Genomic DNA, 19,863 nt, shown 5'->3' on the forward strand with positions numbered 1-19,863 from the left:
TGGCTTATTTTAATCAACAAAAACCTGACCTGGGAGTTCTAGGTTAGCCTTCATTACCGCATGAAAATTTGATTATATCAGTATGCTAATTCTTGAAGCATTGTGCGAAGTGCTAATTAATAGTATGCAGATTTAATCCCTTTTCTTTTTCACCAAATTCAACTGGATGCAAGAATTTTAGATAAAAGAAAATTACATCTTGCTCAGACACAACTACATATCAAATATGCTAAGTACAAGCAGTCTTATATTTAGTTCTAAAATAAAATATTTACAATTTATTAAGAAATTCCTTTATTTGGTATAATTACACTCTGTGTGAATGCAAAACTGTAATTACACACGTCTATTAATTAATAGCGTCTAGCGGAGGCTATCGAAAAATTGCACCGATTTATTCATTAAATCTCTCTTTCATGAGTAATAAGCAAGAATAAGTCCTACATACTTCATTATTCTTAAGCCCTCATCGAAATATGGGGAAAATTTTTGAGAACCACAATCAATCAATACATTTTAGAATATTGAAAATTATACGTAATTAAACCCGATTTTAAAGATGATTTTTTAATTAATTAAATTTTCATATTCTATCATTATATAAGTATTCTTGTTGTGAGTTTTCTAACTGTTATAACGAAATCGTATGTGCACTCAGGAAAATAGCTAGCTTCTATGCGTTTAGATGAGCTCTATCGTAAAAATCCACAACTCACCGTGTTTTATTACTTCAACGTAATTGGTAGATAAAAATTAGGTAAATGGTAGAAAAAGAGCTTTTGTCTATTACATCTAATATGTTTTACTCATAGAGTTTTCAAATATTTATAGAAATTACCAAAAGATTATAATTAGAGCTAGCCTCTTTGCTAAGAGATGAGCTGTGTCCTAACCTATCGAAAAATTAGCGGGTAAGAGAATTATGGCATCGGTTAGCAATCCATTGAAATTGGTTCATTATTAGGAAAGGAGCCATTCTCTTTAACACTAGAATGACCGAGGTAAGCCGCATTCCAATAATGACCGCCAGCGGTCAATTGACCTGTCGCCCTTTTCTTGCGTTCTTTCGTTCGTTTTTCCTCTACATTTTTACTTAACTAGTGTAGAAGTGTTCTGATTATGTGTTACGGTTAGGCGTAGTACTAGGAAAAAGTTAAACACTACAAAAAATTTTAATTATACCAAAAAAAGTATTGTAAAATAAAAATGTGTCACACTTGCATATAATAATAAAAAATGCGTCATGTGTTTTAACACACAAGTAGCATTTGAAACGTTACTTTTTTTATTTTTTTATTGGTTAAAAACATATATCAGAAAAAAAGAACCAGAGAAGACAGCATTACTAAGAAGCACTACAATCTCGGACTCAGTATATTTTTGTTCTTTACTTTCTTGAGCACGTTTTGCAAATTTTCTGATTATGTTAACACATCAGTGTAAAAATGAAATAATTTTCCTGGAACATCGAAAAACATTAGTTTTTGCCCATTTAAATAAAAAAAGCAAATGATTAATTTTCTGGGACAGAAACCGTGATGCAAAGGAGATGTAAAAGCTGCAATCGGAACTTCGACCTGAAGACTGTCGTCACTTCATGATAAACAACGTGGTGAAAATCCGGAAGATGGAGAAATCAACGAATCAAGAACGCCACGGTAGACAACAAAAGAGACAGCGCTTTGATAAAGCGACCGAAATTTTGGAATGAGACGCGTATTTAAATCTCAAGGAGATAGAAAAGTACGCTTTCGGAATCTGTCGTTGAGTATGCGATTCTATCAATCCTCTGAGTCTGGACTTGAAATTGAGCGTCTTAGTAAGTAGTCTTCTAGAGATCAAGAGCGACAGTGAGACTGACAGAGGGTGCCGATCAATCCACAGATATGTTCAAACACGTTCAATAAGCGATCTCTGGAACACACAGAAAGGAATATTGAAGGACACTCGGATGAAGCGACGATCACAGGAAAGCGAGACTGCGAGTAAGCAAACAAGTTGACGGGGAGGTGGTTGGAAACGTCCATGATCGTTTACATGATACTTGTAGCGATCGCCAGATATGCCTCTGTGCGACAGACCGCATCAATTTCGGGATAGAAAAAACAACACGTACCTTTGTGCCTAAGCCGGTGAAAATTTCAACCGTAATAATCTAGAAAAAATTTTATGCTTTGCTGCATTCGAAAAATAATTCATTCCTCGAATGACCTGAACACAAAAAAGTTTTTACCAAATTTGCTCAAAAGATTTGTTCCAATTTGTTTACATTGGAGGATATAGGAGAACATCACCAGTTTTGGTGAACCGGATGACCACAGTGTTGACCGAACTAAGGGAATGGGTGACTGCAGCGTCTATGAAGAGACAGTGACCGGCATGCAAGTTATAACACTTCCCGCAAAGGTTATTCCCCTGGCGCTCACGGGCAGCCCCGCAGGCTATACGGCGCGCAGGAGAAGCGGGGGTGCGGCGGCCGCTCGCTTGGCTGGCAGGAGCGACGCACAAACGCAACAATGAATTATTCCAGCTAAATGAATGTTCATCACTGCCCATAGAAAACTTTGGAGGCTTAGTAGCGACTCTTTACGACGCAAAAAACCTTAATTTTGCATATGTGTCTGTCCTTCACATAAACAGTAAAATCGTACTTAAAAACTGTTTTTAAGACAAGAGAGTCAAACTTGAGTAGTATTTATGTGTGGTAAAGTGCACGCTATGATATTTGATGAACATTTTACCAAAATTCGACAAAGAGAGCTAAATTACGGTATTAAATACAAAAAACGTCCAATTTACCGCTCGCGGTCATTGTAGATAAAAGCTATCATTTCTCTTGATATGAATTTTTCCCCCCCAAACAAACTTCATTATCACATAATTTTTCCAAAATATTAATAGTCAGAAAATCTGAGCGTCATTGATCGGAAAATAACTAAATGGTGTCCGAAAGAAAAACGCGAACGGTAAATTGACCGACCTTGGTCTCTCTAGTGAGAGATGAGCTTTATCCTAACCCATCCATATATTGGCTGGTTAGAGCACTAAGTTATTATTGAAGGTAGATAATGATGTATTTAATGCGAAAATTTGCTTTCCCGCACATGGCGGTCCATTTTCGCCATTGGCATATTTGCCGCCATTCAGTGTTTTGGCACGCCGCAAACTACGTGACGTAAGGGAGCAGAAAGGGTTGGCAGAAATGTGATTTCCTCCGGGAATGCGTAATGTCAGACGAGAAAATAATGATGGGGAGAGGGTGAAAACAGGATGAAGAGGATGTGAATTGACGAGGCGTCTCTGTCGGCTGCACGGTGACGCCTTTAACAACTGAAATTGACTGTCAAACACTCAAATCGGGGTAAAAAGTCACATCCAAACGGATACAATGATATGCGTCTAGATGAATGCTGGTGGAATATCTTTTCCGAATATTTCACCACATCTTCAAGCTGGGCCAAGTTTTACGAATCCTTTTATGTTTTCAGATTTTACACTAGGCATATTTATTCAGGGAAAACCGGATATGGATTATGTAATTACGCTCCAACAAATATTCAAGCAAAGCAGCAATGGTAAACGTTGCCTTCAATATCTGAATCAAAATCTGGGCACATAATAAAAACAAATTTCGCTACAATAGCTTACGTAATTAGCAATGCTAATAACCTATCTACTTACTCAACCTTTTTCCAGAGAAAAATATCATTTCACTAACGGCTATAATCTCGTGAAACAACTGCATGCTTGATGACTTCCCCAATTGGCCATCAGAAAAACAGATGCATACTCGGCATTCGCACCACGTTTCCGAAAACATCATGGCTTTGATATGATGAGGGAGGAAACTTCGATAAAAAATTACGCAGGACAATAATCCCGCAGCAATGGAAGTCACGGAAAGAGTAGATAGGATAAATGTGCAAAAAGCTTTCTGAAATGAAGAGGATGAGTTATACCTTGACACCACTTATGTCCCTTCCAATTTGATGGAGTGTCAGACAAGAATGGAGGCAAGAGTCCACTAGGTGGCCATTACCAACACTACCCCCTCACCAAGTCTAACGACAATCTGGAGGACCCTGGAGTGAGAGAGAGAAATCATGACGAGTGGTGATAAATGGACGAGCTGACGTTACAAGGAATAGAAAGTGAAGGGGTGGAAACAGTCTCCCCAATACCTGGAATCTTACACTCGATTGTATCTACAAAACATACGCAGATATACCCCATTTTTTTATTTGCGCAATTCATATCGGAGTTGGGTGGGCGACAATCACAACTTGATATGAATATTAAACATAGTTTTTTCTACGTAATACAATAATAATTCGTCCATATTGGGCGAGATTAGGATTGGAAAGTCCCATACGCCATCTAACCCACGTCATACATTGATTATTTGCAGAGGAAAACATTATCAAGTTACTCTTGAAATTGGATGCGGTCACATTGTAACAATAGATACGTATAATTATGCTTAAAAACAACAACAAGAAATGCAAAGTGGACAATGTTGTATTAAGCAACCATAAAAATGTGTGAACTAACGTAAGGAAAACCTAAGGGTATTGACTTTCGTCCTTATTGAAAAAAAACCACTCCCGGTAAACGCCCTTACAAAAAGGGGGTCGGGAAAAACCCACGTCTACTCATAAAAAGCTAATGTAAACTTGGATGTATACAAGTACAGTAAAACTTCACGCAGTAGCTGAATAGGAAAAAATATGAAGCAGCAGGAGTAAGTAATACGAAGCACAGAAGAGATGAAAAGTTAATGAAAAGCGATTTATTTATTTCCTACATTATCGGAAAGAGGATATCATAATCATTATATTGTAAGATTTTTACCAATTAACTATGTACAACAACAAGCCCTCATGCCCTTTAAAAGAGTAACCTAAAAAGTGGGACTAGGCCCTTTGAAATTTGGTTTCGCAGGCAAGGATCTAACTTCGCCATCACCAAATGACGATTCTCAAAGAAAATTATTCCTCGATCAAGATTTTATGAGCCGTGATGAGATACATTTGGCTATAGAAAGCAGTTTATTGGGTTACCAATGCTAAAGGTGAAGAAACCTTTCCAAAGAAACACTCGAAAGGAGACCAACCAATGCAAGGATAAATACCTTGTTAATGTTACCAATGCAAGGATAAATACCTTTGATATTAACTCAGATATTAAATTTTGGGACCTGAATAAGGAGGAATATTTTCTTATTGTAGGTATATACATGGTGGGTAATTGTTGATTTAGAACAAAAATCTCAGGAATGATGCATTAAAAAACACGATTCCAAGTTTTTAGAAATAAGTTGATGCTTCTAGAATGGAGAAAAACGTGCCCAAATCAAAATGGTTTAATAAAGAAAAAAACTGAAAATCTCCTGACCATGAAAATAAACTCAGAAAATTCATACATATAAAAATGATTTAGTGGCACCTTGGGGAATAAAGGTACAATTAAAATTACGAAATTGAATCGATATCAAATACTAGAATAGCATTCACTGCCCTTTTTTAAAAAAAAAGCGATCACGATGCCATTTTTAATTCTGGAAATAATAAAAAAATTAATTTCAAGTGACAACAATAGGAGGAAGAAAAAGGGGAATAATATTGTTCGAGGATCCGGCCGGATATAATCAAATGAGATCCGAGCCCTGTCTTCATTTTTTTCCGTACGGTTTGTTTTTTCGGGCCGAAACAATATCCACAGGCGCAATAATACGGACGGGAAATTGGAGAGGAGGTTTGAATGATTTGCCTGTAGTGAATTGTCGAGAGCTGTATATGTTACTATAACTCACACGCATGACGATGAGAATTTCGTGCATTTGTGACGGTACTTTGCGGGTAGAAGGATAAAGAAAGCAAGGAAAAAAGGGAACGGCATCGTGGTACGGAGAGAGATATTTCCACGGGAGAGAAGCATGAATATAAACCACAAAAACGATGAGAATGGAAGTCTTTCCTTTTTTTATTCTCTCTCTCTCTCTCTCTGCGTCATACTATACGAAACCTGGCAGAAGGATTAACATAAAAGGAAAATTCCCTTTTAATCCGTGCAATGAATATTCATTTAAGTCGCTTTTCGGAGCAATTCTCATATCTCGTGAACTTCAAAGATTGATTACTGCAATCAAGACCGGTTTTCAAATTCCTCGCATTCAAGGCTTTCGACTGAGGGATAAAAAAAATATATCCGCACACGGAAACTGGAATAAAAGTCCAGTTGGCGGCTTATGGACGATATTGGCATATACAAATGGATTTATTACCTTTTGGGGATCATGATCCTTCTGATTTAAAGCCAATTGAAGGGAATTCACGGGAAATTAAGAGATGTAGACCGAGCTTTAATTAGCCCGCAAGGGATTCCAATGGATATTGATAGATTCCGTTATTGCCAGACGCTTCCAATCCTGAACCTTTTTTTCTCGGAAAACTGGCGAACTAAGCTCATGTCACGTCATTTTATTCCCTTTAAAACTAGCTTAGCGATCACCCATTTTGGTCTAGGAAGTAATACCAAGCTTTGAATCACAAATGAAGTTTGGTACTGAAAAGGAAGAACAAGGTGATGTATTTAAGGTTAATTAGCCACTAATCAATTATAGCTCAATTAGAATTTTAGACGATTAGGGATATTTGATTGACGAGTAATATGGGTCAAAGAAATATCCATCATGGAAATTCAAACAGGAGTTGGACAAATAAAATAAAATAATGTCTTTATGTAGCTTCCTATCAACATAACAATCAAATGTAGCAAAACATTCATGTGTCTGAAGTAAAAAAATCATAAGCCATAACCAAAGAACAAATTTCAAAAATTTCGGTATCCCATCTTATAACTCGGCAGAAGTGAATGTACTTAGATTAAGTCACTAGCGCTGCTGTCTTACTTGAAGTGCTTTATTTGTTTATGTATTTAATGTTCGTTTCAGTTTTTGTTTATTGGAAAGGGTAGGAATTGTAGTTCCCATATACTCTTACGGGCTCTTAAAATCAAAGACCATATTTTACCAACAACATGTAACAAAAATTGTCGAACAACTTTTAAATTATGAATGAATTTCCATGAAGGATTAAATAGATTGACCATATAAAGCAATATTAGAGTCTTAAACGATTGCGGTGTTTTCTATTTTTTATACAACGGATTGCGAATAAGGGAATTACTTTGAGTTCAATAAAGTCCCAAATTCTAACAATATGATTCCATCGAAGACTATTATAAAGGCGGAAAGAGTAACATCACATTTTATAATTACAGTGCACGTGATTTAACCCACATCATCTACATTTTAAATCCATAATAAACTATTATCAACCACATGGTGACCCACGAAACGACAAACTGAAGTAGATATGACGTGCCTAACTCAAGGAAAGACCATTACTTAAAAGGGTAATGCAGGTGTAAAGCCGTTGGAAAAGTCGCAATACGAAGCTCAACTCTGGGCTGTCTGGCAATGAATACATTCCTACTTGCGACAGTTGGGACTACTTTTTTTACCTTTCATTTCCACCTTGCACGATGGGAGATATATACTTTCAGACGCATGACGCAAGAGACAGTCATCTTATTTTACCCAATCCTCGTCCCACGAATATAACAAAAGAGGACCTTCAAGTCGGCCTTTAAATGTGGTTTCAAACACCAAGCATTTAAATGGGTTTATGAAAGTCGCCGCTCACGTCGCTGACGGACAAACTAATCCGATTTTCACGGCGATATGAGGTATAATTAGAGGTGTTAACCGAAATGTATACACATGATGATCGTGACAAATCCATAACTTTTCTGTACCATCACTCCAAATTACAAATATTGTAAGTAAAATATTGGAGAAAGTGGATCGAATTGTACTCATCACTGCGCCGCGGACATTTTTGAAAACTGATTAAAATGCGACCGAAGTGGCAAAAGAAATCAGCCTTCTATGAGATGGAATTGGGCCGCCTGAATGCAGCCCTCTTGCGTCAGACTATGTAACATCGGACAATTTCTCCTTCGAAAACCTTTTTATTCATCTATAAAAAATACAATTTCTCTCCTTTCCTTCCTTCAAGTTCTTCTCTAAACGGCTCCTCTCACAAAAATACCCCTATCATTCCACAATAACTCCTTGGCAACTTTCAATCCCTCTTCACAACACAAAACTTCAATTTCAACATAAAACTCAAATCAATAACAGTGTTAATTGAAGATAAACATAAATACCCAAGGTTGCATCGGGCAGAGAATACTTTCCGACTTGCGATAGTTTCTACAGCTAATTTTTTCCGTTCCTTTTCACTTAGCACGAAGGAAGGTATAAACTTCTGGACGTATCGTATCACAGGGGAGTCATTTTTTTTTAACCCACTCCTAGTCCGCTCACCTGGATCCACGAAAGAGCGCCATTAACTGATTCTTTCGACTAGGCCATCTCCGTCTACTTGACCCCTCTTCTCGACTGTCCATTGTTCGCGGAGACCCTCGCCCCCGCCCCCTCCCAACGGCGTCCAACCAACCCCTAAGCCCCGCCAAGGAGCGCTCGCTTAGTGCTCATAATGTATTGAAGACTTCCTAGAGCGTCGCATAAGGACTGGATGACGCCGTCCACCTCTTACGCTCCGTAAAGGTCGGAACGTGACCCATTCTTTATTTCTCTCTCTCTCTCTCTTTACACCCAACTGTTTGCGTTTAATCGCAGCACTTAATTTGGTATTTTTTTCTTGGACCGGCAGCGTTAATAAACTATCTGTGAGAATTCTTAACGTCTACAGTGATATAGTCAGAGCAGTTCTGTGGGTTAAGAGGTTAAGAAAACGTATCATTCCTGTTCGACCGGGAGTATTTTTTTAAACTTTTGGTGACATAATACTCGCTCAAGTCTGGTCCATCAACTTGATTGCATAGAATGGTACTTGCTTAGAATTTGCCTGTCTTTCAAGTGATAAAAAAAATATACCTGAGAAAATGCTGGGATAAAATTTTCAAACTGAGATACAGGCCAGTAAGCAAGTAAGAGTTCTTTTTCAATGAGTTGCCAGATTATATAAATCCGGAAAATATTTCTTTCAGTCCATAAGATAAGGGTTTCATAAACTATTTAAGCATATGATTTTCAAGTAATAATAAAAAACTAATGAATTAGCGTACCTCAAGGCAATTTATATTTGTATTTTATTCATCATTTTGGTTCGCACAAATAGAACCTCTCGTAAATATCAGCAACGGGTGATTAATCTTTAAACAAATGTATATTATTTGGCTACCCAGTCGGTTATTACTTGCATAAAGAAGATAATACGTGGTAATGCGGCATTATGGAAATGAGTTCGTTTCCACAAATTAATCAGCGAAAAGTTGTGAGTAAACTTCTCTCGGGTTTCCCACCGGGTTAAAGGCTTCATAATGGCGAGAAGGTGAGAGGTCCGGAGGAGGTGAGAAGTGAGGTCTCCATGGTCCTGAAAAGGGCCGTTCCGCCGAAACCCAACATCTCAAAGGAAGAACGTGACGCACTCCGCGCCTTAAAACAAAATAAAACGATCACTATCTTGCCAGCGGACAAGGGCAATGCCACTGTCCTCATGGAGACCACCTTATACCAACAGAAGATAGCGGAATTACTTCAGGACAAGGCCTACGTGAAGCTTCCCCGGGACCCCACTGACAGCATAACGAGGAAGACAATTACGCTCCTCAAAGGATCGGCTCTGCCGATCGAAACCGTCAAGAACCTGAGGCCACAAGCACCGGCTCCTCCGAGGCTCTATGGATTGCCGAAAATCCATAAACACGGAGCACCTTTGAGGCCTATTGTAAGTGCCATTGTATCACCCACCTATGACCTAGCGAGACATCTCGTCGGCATCCTCTCTCCATACGTGGGACTATGTGAACATCATATCAAGAACTCCGCGGAGTTTGTGCAAACACTAAGTGAAATCCATGTGGAAAAAACAGACCTACTAGTTAGCCTAGACGTAGTGTCACTTTTTACCCGTGTTCCTTTGACTGACACTCTATGTCTCTTGGAACGCAAGTTTGAACCCGACACAGTGAAATTATTTCACCACGTTTTAACTTCCACCTACTTCCAATTCAACGGTGAGTTCTTTGAGCAGGCTGAGGGAGTTGCCATGGGGTCCCCTCTATCCCCCGCCGTCGCCAATTTCTTCATGGAGGATTTCGAAGAGAAGGCCTTAAACTCAGCTCCGCTACGCCCGAAGTATTTCTACCGGTACGTTGACGATACCTTCATAGTGTGGCCACACGGGAGGGACAACCTTGACCAGTTCTTGGAGCACATGAACAGCCGGCATCCCAACATCACCTTCACCATGGAACTAGAGAAGGATGGCCGGCTACCGTTCCTGGATATTCTCATCCAACGGAAGAGCGATGGAACTCTTGGCCACAGCGTTTATCGGAAACCGACAAGCACCAACTTGTACTTGAATGGAGGCAGTCACCATCATCCTTCGCAGCGCTCAGCTGTACTGACAACCCTGTTTCATAGAGCCATGTCCATCTCTGACCAAAACAGTTTACCCTCGGAGTTGGCACATCTGAAGAAAACCTTTGCACAAAATGGTTACAATGGACACCAAATTTCCACGGCCCTTAAAAGGACCTCCGAACCACGGGATAAGTGCCATAAAGAGGACAAGGAAAAGCCGGTTGCAAGAGCGTGCCTGCCTTATGTCTCATCAGTTTCGGGGAAGATTTCGAGGATACTCAGGAGGCACAACATCGAGACCATCCACAAGCCTCCCATGAAATTGAAGGAACAGCTGGTACGAGCGAAGGACCCAGCCGGTCTCAAGATTCCTGGTGTCTACCGTGTCCCCTGCGAGTGCGGTGAGGCATACATTGGAGAAACTGGCCGCACCATTGAAACCAGGCTTAAAGAACATAAGCGGCATCTGAGGCTTGGTCAGCTAGAAAAATCTGCCATTGCTGAGCATAGCGTCGAACACGCCCATAAAATTCAATTTGAAAAAACAGAGATACTTTGTCATGCCAAAAGTTTTTGGGACCGTCTCACCAAAGAAGCCATCGAAATTAAACTGGAGAGGAAGAACTTTAATCGCGATTCAGGGTATTCCCTTAGCAGCACTTGGAAACCCGTTCTGAAAAAAACTGACCGAATACAGGGAAAGGACGATACGACGGACAGACCAATCCGGAGTCAACCCCACCAGGCGGGAAACTACCAGCCAATCCCGAGGAACCTGACCGGAGGAGGGCAGCATATAAGCAGGCCCATTCCCGCATCACAGCAAGAAGTTCAGAGTGAGTGATTGAGCTCATCGAGGGACTTCGAGGACAGCGAGGAGCAGCCGACTAGGAGCAGACGCCGACGCCGAGAGGACACCGACACGCCAAGGAGGACACCAGAGGAAGCGCTTGCGCTACCGAGGCACCCGCCTAGGCACCGCCAGGGATCTCTCCGGGCTTCGCCCGTGTCCTTCTAAGGACAACGTAGAAGCCGCCGACGCCGAGTGAGGGGACAGCACCGCGAGGACATCCGCGAGCAGCGCTTGCGCTGCTGTAGGCAGCCGCGAAGGCACAGTCCTACCCAGGACTTGCCTTTTGGTTATCTCCATTGCTTAGCGTATTAGCCCTTTTAAGGGCCGTTTCTTTTACAGGAGAAGAAGGCAGCCGCGAAGGCAGTCCTACCCAGGACTTGCCTCTTGGTTATATCCATTGCTTAGCACATTAGCCCTTTTAAGGGCCGTTTCTCTTACAGGCATACCAGCAGCCGCCGCCGCCGGGGAGACAACGCCGCCAGGACTTCCGTGGGCAGCGCCCGCGCTGCCGAGCAGTCACCGGCGCCGCCACCCCGACTGACCAGGACCCAGGAAGAGGGACCGGAGGGCCGCGGCATATTTTTCTTTTCCCTTCTCCTCTAGGCCTGTGTAAGGAACTCTCTGCGGGCCCTACGGGTAACCCAAAGTTAGCACCCTTGCGACAGTAGGGGCATTCCCCCGCCCGGGGGAACAAGTATCTGCCCAAGTGAAGTCTGCTAGTGGAGAGGGTTCGGTCCTCCAATCGCCGGCTGGTACACGCAAAACCTCTCATCCGATCTACCCCGACGCACTCGTCGGCCATAGAGTGAGAGTCCCTGACTCCCGAGGCATTGCACGCTAACGCACTCGTTGGCAGCCGAAGGAAACTCCCCATCACAAACACATACGGCGCCCACGTAACGTGCAGTGGGTTCTCCAGCCGTGGGGCAGCTCATCGTCGGGGCTTCTCTGCTTGTCTGCGGGCAAGTAGTCCAATAGGCACACTGGGGTAGGGGGGACAACACAGCGCTAGGCGGCCCTCCCCCGTCAGGGGGGGACCTGACACCAGGGCCTTCAGCCACCCAAACCGAAAAAGGACCCAAAGAGGGCCTTTTACGGGCTTACACTCTTCGAATCTAAGCGCGCTCTCAGAAGAGGACCATCGTGTGGGAGTTGGCATAAGAGCCTCTCTCCAGCAGTAAGTCCGCGGTTGGTTCGCACTTAGTTTCTTTTTCTTCCGGACTTAGTCAATTTTAACTTCACTCGGACTTAGTTTATTTTCCTCTCTCCGGACTTAGTCAGTTTCGAGCTTGGGCACTTAGCCCATTTTTCACCTCCGGACTTAGTCAATTTTAACTTCACTTGGACCTACTTTATTTTCTCTCCGGACTTAGTCAATTTTTAACTTCACTTGGACTTAGTTTATTTCCTCTCTCCGGACTCAGTCAGTTTCGAGCTTGGGCACTTAGCCCATTTTTTTCACCTCCGGACTTAGTCAATTTTTAACTTCACTTGGACTTAGTTTATTTCCTCTCTCCGGACTTAGTCAAATTTTTCACTTCACTTGGACTTAGTTTATTTCCTCTCCCCGGACTTAGTCAATTTTTCACTTCACTTGGACTTAGTTTATTTTCTTCTCCCCGGACTTAGTCAATTTTCACTTCCCTTGGACTTAGTTTATTTTCTTATCTCGGGACTTAGTCAATTTCTTAACTTCACTTGGACTTAGTTTATTTCCTTATCTCCGGACTTAGTCAATTTCTTAACTTCACTTGGACTTAGTTTATCTTCTTATCTCCGGACTTAGTCAGTTTCGAGCTTGGGCACTTAGCCCATTTTTCACCTCCGGACTTAGTCAATTTTTAACTTCACTTGGACTTAGTTTATTTCCTCTCCCCGGACTTAGTCAAATTTTTCACTTCACTTGGACTTAGTTTATTTTCTTCTCCCCGGACTTAGTCAATTTTCACTTCCCTTGGACTTAGTTTATTTTCTTATCTCCGGACTTAGTCAATTTCTTAACTTCACTTGGACTTAGTTTATTTTCTTATCTCCGGACTTAGTCAATTTCTTAACTTCACTTGGACTTAGTTTATTTTCTTATCTCCGGACTTAGTCAATTTTTAACTTCACTTGGACTTAGTTTATTTCCTCTCCCCGGACTTAGTCAAATTTTTCACTTCACTTGGACTTAGTTTATTTTCTTCTCCCCGGACTTAGTCAATTTTCACTTCCCTTGGACTTAGTTTATTTTCTTATCTCCGGACTTAGTCAATTTCTTAACTTCACTTGGACTTAGTTTATTTTCTTATCTCCGGACTTAGTCAATTTCTTAACTTCACTTGGACTTAGTTTATTTTCTTATCTCCGGACTTAGTCAATTTCTTAACTTCACTTGGACTTAGTTTATTTTCTTATCTTCGGACTTAGTAAATTTTAACTTCGCTTGGACTTAGTCTATTCCTTCTCCCCGGACTTAGTCAATTTTAACTTCACCTGGACTTAGTTTATTTTCTTCTCCCCGGACTTAGTCAATTTTTAACTTCACTTGGACTTAGTTTATTTTCTTATCTCCGGACTTCGTCAATTTTTAACTTCACTTGGACTTAGTTTCTTTCTTCTCTCCGGACTTAGTCAATTTTTAACTTCACTTGGACTTAGTTTATTTTCCTATCTCCGGACTTAGTCAATTTCGAGCTTGGGCACTTAGCCCATCTTTTCCCCTCCGTACTTAGTCAATTTCCAACCTCACTTGGCCTTAGTTTACTTTCTTATCTCCGGACTTAGTCAATTTCTTAACTTCACTTGGACTTAGTTTATTTTCTTCTCTCCGGACTTAGTCTATTTTCCTCTCCCCGGACTTAGTCAATTTTTAACTCCACTTGGACTTAGTTTATTTTCTTCTCTCCGAACTTAGTCAATTTTAACATCACTTGGACTTAGTTTATTTGCTTCTCCCCGGACTTGGTCAATTTTAACTTCACTTGGACTCAGTTTATTTTCTTCTCCCCGGACTTAGTCAATTTCTAACTTCACTTGGACTTAGTTTATCTTCTTATCTCCGGACTTAGTCAATTTTTAACTTCTACACTCTACTAGCGAACTGAGTATACCGCAAGGTATAAGAGCCCCTTTCCTTTCACCACAACTTAGTCAATTTTAACTTCACTTGGACTTAGCTTATTTTCTTCTCCCCGGACTTAGTCAATTTTAACTTCACTTGGACTTAGTTTATTCTCTTCTCTCCGGACTTAGTCAATTTTAACTTCACTTGGACTTAGTCTATTTTCCTCTCCCCGGACTTAGTCAATTTTAACATCACTTGGACTTAGTTTATTTTCTTCTCCCCGGACTTAGTCAATTTTAACTTCACTTGGACTCAGTTTATTTTCTTCTCCCCGGACTTAGTCAATTTCTAACTTCACTTGGACTTAGTTTAATTTCTTCTCCCCGGACTTAGTCAATTTTTAACTTCACTTGGACTCAGTTTATTTTCTTCTCCCCGGACTTAGTCAATTTCTAACTTCACTTGGACTTAGTTTATCTTCTTATCTCCGGACTTAGTCAATTTTTAACTTCTACACTCTACTAGCGAACTGAGTATACCGCAAGGTTAACACCGAAAGGTATAAGAGCCTTTCAAGGTTAAGTGTACCGGGCATAAGAGCCCGCAGCGTTCCCCAAACTGGTTAGGGCGAAAGGGGTATAAGAGCCCTTTTCCTATCACCACAACTTAGCCTCACCTCTCACCTCACAAGTAACTCAATCTTAGTGCATTAGCTTCAGTCCCCTACTTGTTTTCAACCCCATCTTATTCGACCTTCATTTCACCTGCTCACTCACTCTTAGTGCATTAGCTTCAGTACCCAGCTTATACAGCCTAAGTCTTACTGTTATACTCGAACCGTTCCATCATTGCTTTTACTTAACTCTCACTTAGCAACGCACTTCGCGACTTATTGCTTAAGAAAACCAACTTGTCTCCGTACCACAGCAACTAGCATGTAACTTAGCTTGTTCATATCGTGACCTCTTTTAAAGTAGCAACTGTATCTACTAGCCGCGTCACGACAACCGCTATCTAAAGAACCGCCTATCGGCCACTTTCCTTGGACTGCCCCGCCTCCCGGGGACCAGGCACCGACAACGGGCCTGGGCAAGCCTAGGGATGGACCGGCTCCCGCGCCCAAACTCCCGCATCCGCCGCCCAAGCTCCCTATGCTCCCTGCGGAGTTACGCCCTAAGATCTCTCGGACCACCGCCATTCCTCTCGACAGTTAAGTCGCCCAGCGTGCCCCCGGATGGCAAAGGTGCTTCCAAGGTGGCGGAGCCGTCTGCCTCGCCACTGCAGGATTCACCAGACTCCCCGGGCTCAAGCGTGCCGTCAGCACGAGTGAGTCGGGATGCACCCCTAGATGATGCTGCCTCGCCCTCTGCGCAGGACAACACTCCCCCCCGCGCTGCAATGTCCTCCCTTTCGCCATTTAAGGACACATCCATGAGGTTGCTCACCTCCCCTAAGTCCGCCTTTGTCCCGATCCAACCTGCGGCTACCTCAACCCCATCCTCGGTGCTTACTCTGGTACGCGCCACTCCAGCTAAACCCTCTTCCATAAACCCGAGCAATACCGCCCGCCTTAATGCGACAAGGCCTCCATCCGGGGACCCAGCACGCCCCCCACCTGCTACCACCTGCCCCCCCGAGAGACCAACCCTCAACTCACCCCAACCTACCCAGCAACCACAACGGACCTCTCCCCTCCAAATTTCGGGCCTCCCTAGGAACTGCAGTCAGCGCGGGTTTTCCCAAGCCTGGCGCGCGGTTTTCCCGGGACTCAGCCAAGTCTCCGGAGTAGTAGATACTGACAGGGGCACGGCTGTGGTACATGTAACGGCCAAGGAGATGGAATTCCTCAGGCGCGGATACCGCCTCCTAGACCACCGCCTGGGGGAGCCGCTCCGATGGCATTTCCCCCCCGACAGCAGGAAACAACGTGACCCCGATTCGACTACTAATGATTCTGCCCGCACATGCTTTGTTGTGTGCGGAGTTCCCTTCTCCACCAGGGTGGAAGCGATCGGCCGGAAGCTGGAGAGGATGGGCATCCGGTTCGTAGAGGCATGGAGGATCACTGACTACCGGTACCGGAGGACCAGATACGTCCGGGTCCTCTTCAGAGATACGCAGTCGGCACAGGACGTCTGCGACAAAATGTGCAGGACTGGGCTTTGGCTGGGCAATCGCTGGTATCGGTGCGAGCCACCCCGCCCAGTCTCCAGGGAGTTCAACGGAGAGGAGAGACGCCCCTACCGCGACCAACGGCGGCCCCCGTCGCCAATGGCCGCCCCTTCACACGCCCCGACGCCGACGTGCCCCCAGCGTCCGACGGCGGAGCGTGAAGTAACACCTAATCTCCCCGACCCTTTCTATGACCTTTTACAGGTTCCAGAAACCGACACGTCCAGACCGGCAACGACGAACGACGTAGTACGGTTCTTCACCAGGGTGGTCAAGGAGACGTCGCCATCAAGAGACGGGGGAGCCCTGGCAGCCATCATCCGCACGGCAGCCAGAGAGGTCTTCGGATGGGGCAACGACGCCGCAAGCTACGCCAACGTTTTAACCCGCAATGGATAAGTCCGAACCAAGAGTGTCGTTCCTGAACATCAACGGGGCAGTGACTCAGAAACGGGCACTGCTCCGAGAACACCTACGGAGCAGGAAGGTCGCCATCATGGGACTGGTGGAGACCTTCCTCAAACCCTCCGCTAAAGTAAAGATCTCTGGCTTCCAGGAATTCTCCGTGCCGAGGGCCCGACCACGATCCGGCGGGGTCGCCCTTCTGATCCGTTCAGACCTTGCGGCATCATCAACAGACATCCCGGAGGATTGCATACCAGAGGGGAACGACGCAGTGATGGCCAGCGTGCGACTGGGACGTAGAGATATACAGATCTGCGTCCTCTACTGCAGACCGAAAGCGCCGCTCCCGATGAAGCTCCTGGACTTCATCGTGGATAGCAAGAAGCCCACCATCATCCTTGGAGACTTCAACGCCCGCCATCACGCCTTCAGGGACCATACCACAACCGCAAAAGGACGACAACTTCTATCCTTCCTCCTCCGTAGTCCCGTAGTGCGGATGGACATCCCCTCTCCTACCTGTATCGGGAAAGGGGCAACTTACCCGGACCACGCCCTCATAACGAGTGACCTCTCGCCCTACGTGGGAGACGTCACCGTCGACGACTGCCTGACATCTGATCACCTCCCTTTTTCTTTCCCTTTCAGGTGGGTCAAGCATCGTGGGAACTACGTCTTTGAAACCCCGGACTGGAAGAAAGTGGACTGGCAAGCCTTCAACGGGACGGTACGACAAAAAACTACACCTGCAGAAGAAATCCACACAGTTGCAGAAGTGGACGAGGCAATAGCAACAATGGAAGCAGCCTTCCACGAAGCAGTCGCAGCCATACCAATGAGGAAGATCGACACCGCATGCCCTCCCCTGGCTCCGCATATCGTCCGCAGGATAAAAGAAAAACGGGCGCTCTACAGGGAATGGATTAAAACCAAAGACCCAGCTGTGAAACAGGAGTGGAACCGGCAAAACGCCATCATCAGGCAGAACGTCATCCAGACGAAAGAGAAGGCATGGGCCGCCGCCTGCAAGAAACTGGACTACCGGGACGGAGGGGCATTTTGGCGGAAATTTAAAATACTCACAGGCCAGATGACGAACACGCCTGTCTCCCTAAAAGGTCCCGATGACAAACCAATAGCAGACGCGGCAGGAAAAGCAGAGGAATTCCGGCGAGTACTTAAGGATGTATACTCACCGATGCGCGACCCCCTCTTCAGTGAAAAGAAGTTTGCGATCTGCACCAGGCACGCAGTAAGGAAAAGGGGCTACCTGCAACCCAAGCAGACGATGGATGCAGTCCAGCCGGACACAGGACTACTCAAGCACATATCAGAAGAGGAAATGGAAGACACTAGGCCCAGGAAGAACAAAGCACCGGGCGACGATGGCATCCGGACACTCCACCTACAGAAAGCCCCAGCGTGCCTTCCACTCCTGAACAAAATCTTCAACGCCTCCCTCGCCCTCGGATACTACCCCCGGGCTTGGAAGAAAATGACGATGGTGATGATCCCCAAGCCCGGAAAGGACAAAGCCAAGGCAGAAAACTACCGGCCCATCAGTCTGACCAGCACCGTGGGAAAATGGTTCGAGAGGATCGTAGTCCGGAGACTGACGGATCTCCTGGAGAGTAATGGAGGACTACCACAGCTCCAGTATGGGTTCCGTCCTCACAGATGCACCACAGACCCGCTGACACTCCTGACCAGCACCGCCGCAGAAGCCAGCAACAGGAACCAATACACGGCCGCACTATTCCTAGACATAGAGAGGGCATTCGACAGCGTGTGGCACGACGGACTCATGTACAAGCTAGAGAAGCTGCCCGGGATGGAGCCGGACATCCTGAGGCTCATTAACTGTTTCCTGAGAAACAGAAATGCGAAGGTACGAGTCGCATCGCAGCTCTCTACCGCATTCCCACTACGAGCAGGTGTCCCTCAGGGCACTGTGCTATCCCCCCTACTCTTCTCGCTGTACTGCCACGACATTCCCACTCACAACTGCCAACGCAGGACCGCAAGAGTGGAAGTTATCCAATATGCTGACGACACTGCCCTATGGAGTATATCCCCGCAGGCCGACAAGGCAGTGAAGAAAGTCCAAACCATGCTCTTCCGGCTAGAGAGGTGGTTCAAGGACTGGAGAATCCGGCCCAACCCGAAGAAGACGCAACTGATAGTCACCAAACCCGCGACGAAGAGGCACTTTGACAACCACAGTGTCACCCTCTGGGGACAAGAAATTCATCGGGCCGACACCGCAACGTATCTGGGGACCTTAATCGACCAAAACCTTAATTTCAGGAAGCATGTCCACAACGTATGGTCGAGGTGCAACAGACGAAGTAACCTAATCCGCGCAGTAAGAGCCAGAGGGCGCGGGGTCTCAGAACAGTGCGGCCTGCTCCTATACAAGGCTTTCATTAGACCTGTCATGGAGTACGCCGCACTGGCTGTCCTCCCGACTAGTAATGCCCTAAGAAAATACGCCACACTTGAAAGACGAGTTTTACGTCAGATTTTCCTGTTGCACCCTCGAACGAAGGCTCGAAGGGTATACGAATCCACTAATACTGAACCTCTCCTCCACAGACTATGCAGACTAAGGACCAACGCGGCCCAGCGGATCTCCGTACACAACCCAAGGCTCTTCGAGGACATCATGCTTACATCTAAGGGGGTCATCATCAAAAGGAAAAGGAAGAAGCTCTACTCTGCCCCCAGGTTCATCAACGACCACATGCACCTCTACCACCGCGACGTCGTAATACCGCACACCCCGACGAATCGACCGGCCATACCAGCTCCAGAGACTCTGACCATCACCCCTGGACTCCCACTCGTGCGGAAGAGGAAGACAAGGAAAAGGAAGAGGACGCCAACAATCACCGAAGATACCAGTGACCCCCCCATGTGTCCCCAAGT

The 19,863-nt window shown here is 44.6% G+C and overlaps 1 protein-coding gene across 1 annotated transcript; it reads left to right on the plus strand.

The window, feature by feature from the left end:
• The first annotated feature begins 9,458 nt into the window (after positions 1–9,458).
• On the plus strand, positions 9,459–11,853 carry LOC124153197. Its single transcript, XM_046526297.1, has 2 exons — positions 9,459–10,935; positions 11,753–11,853. Exons 1-2 carry the CDS (start codon positions 9,459–9,461, stop codon positions 11,851–11,853), a joined length of 1,578 nt encoding a protein of 525 aa, XP_046382253.1.
• The last annotated feature ends 8,010 nt before the right edge of the window (positions 11,854–19,863 follow it).

This window comes from Ischnura elegans, chromosome 2, assembly GCF_921293095.1.
Source record: "Ischnura elegans chromosome 2, ioIscEleg1.1, whole genome shotgun sequence".
Lineage (NCBI taxonomy): Eukaryota > Metazoa > Arthropoda > Insecta > Odonata > Coenagrionidae > Ischnura > Ischnura elegans.

Excerpts from the sequence above, each read along its gene's own strand:
- LOC124153197 (XM_046526297.1), top strand. The coding sequence starts at position 9,459 with ATGGTCCTGAAAAGGGCCGTTCCGCCGAAACCCAACATCTCAAAGGAA. Across the intron at positions 10,936-11,752 it reads TAAGCGGCATCTGAGGCTTG|GCATACCAGCAGCCGCCGCC; the intron begins GTCAGCTAGAAA and ends TTTCTCTTACAG.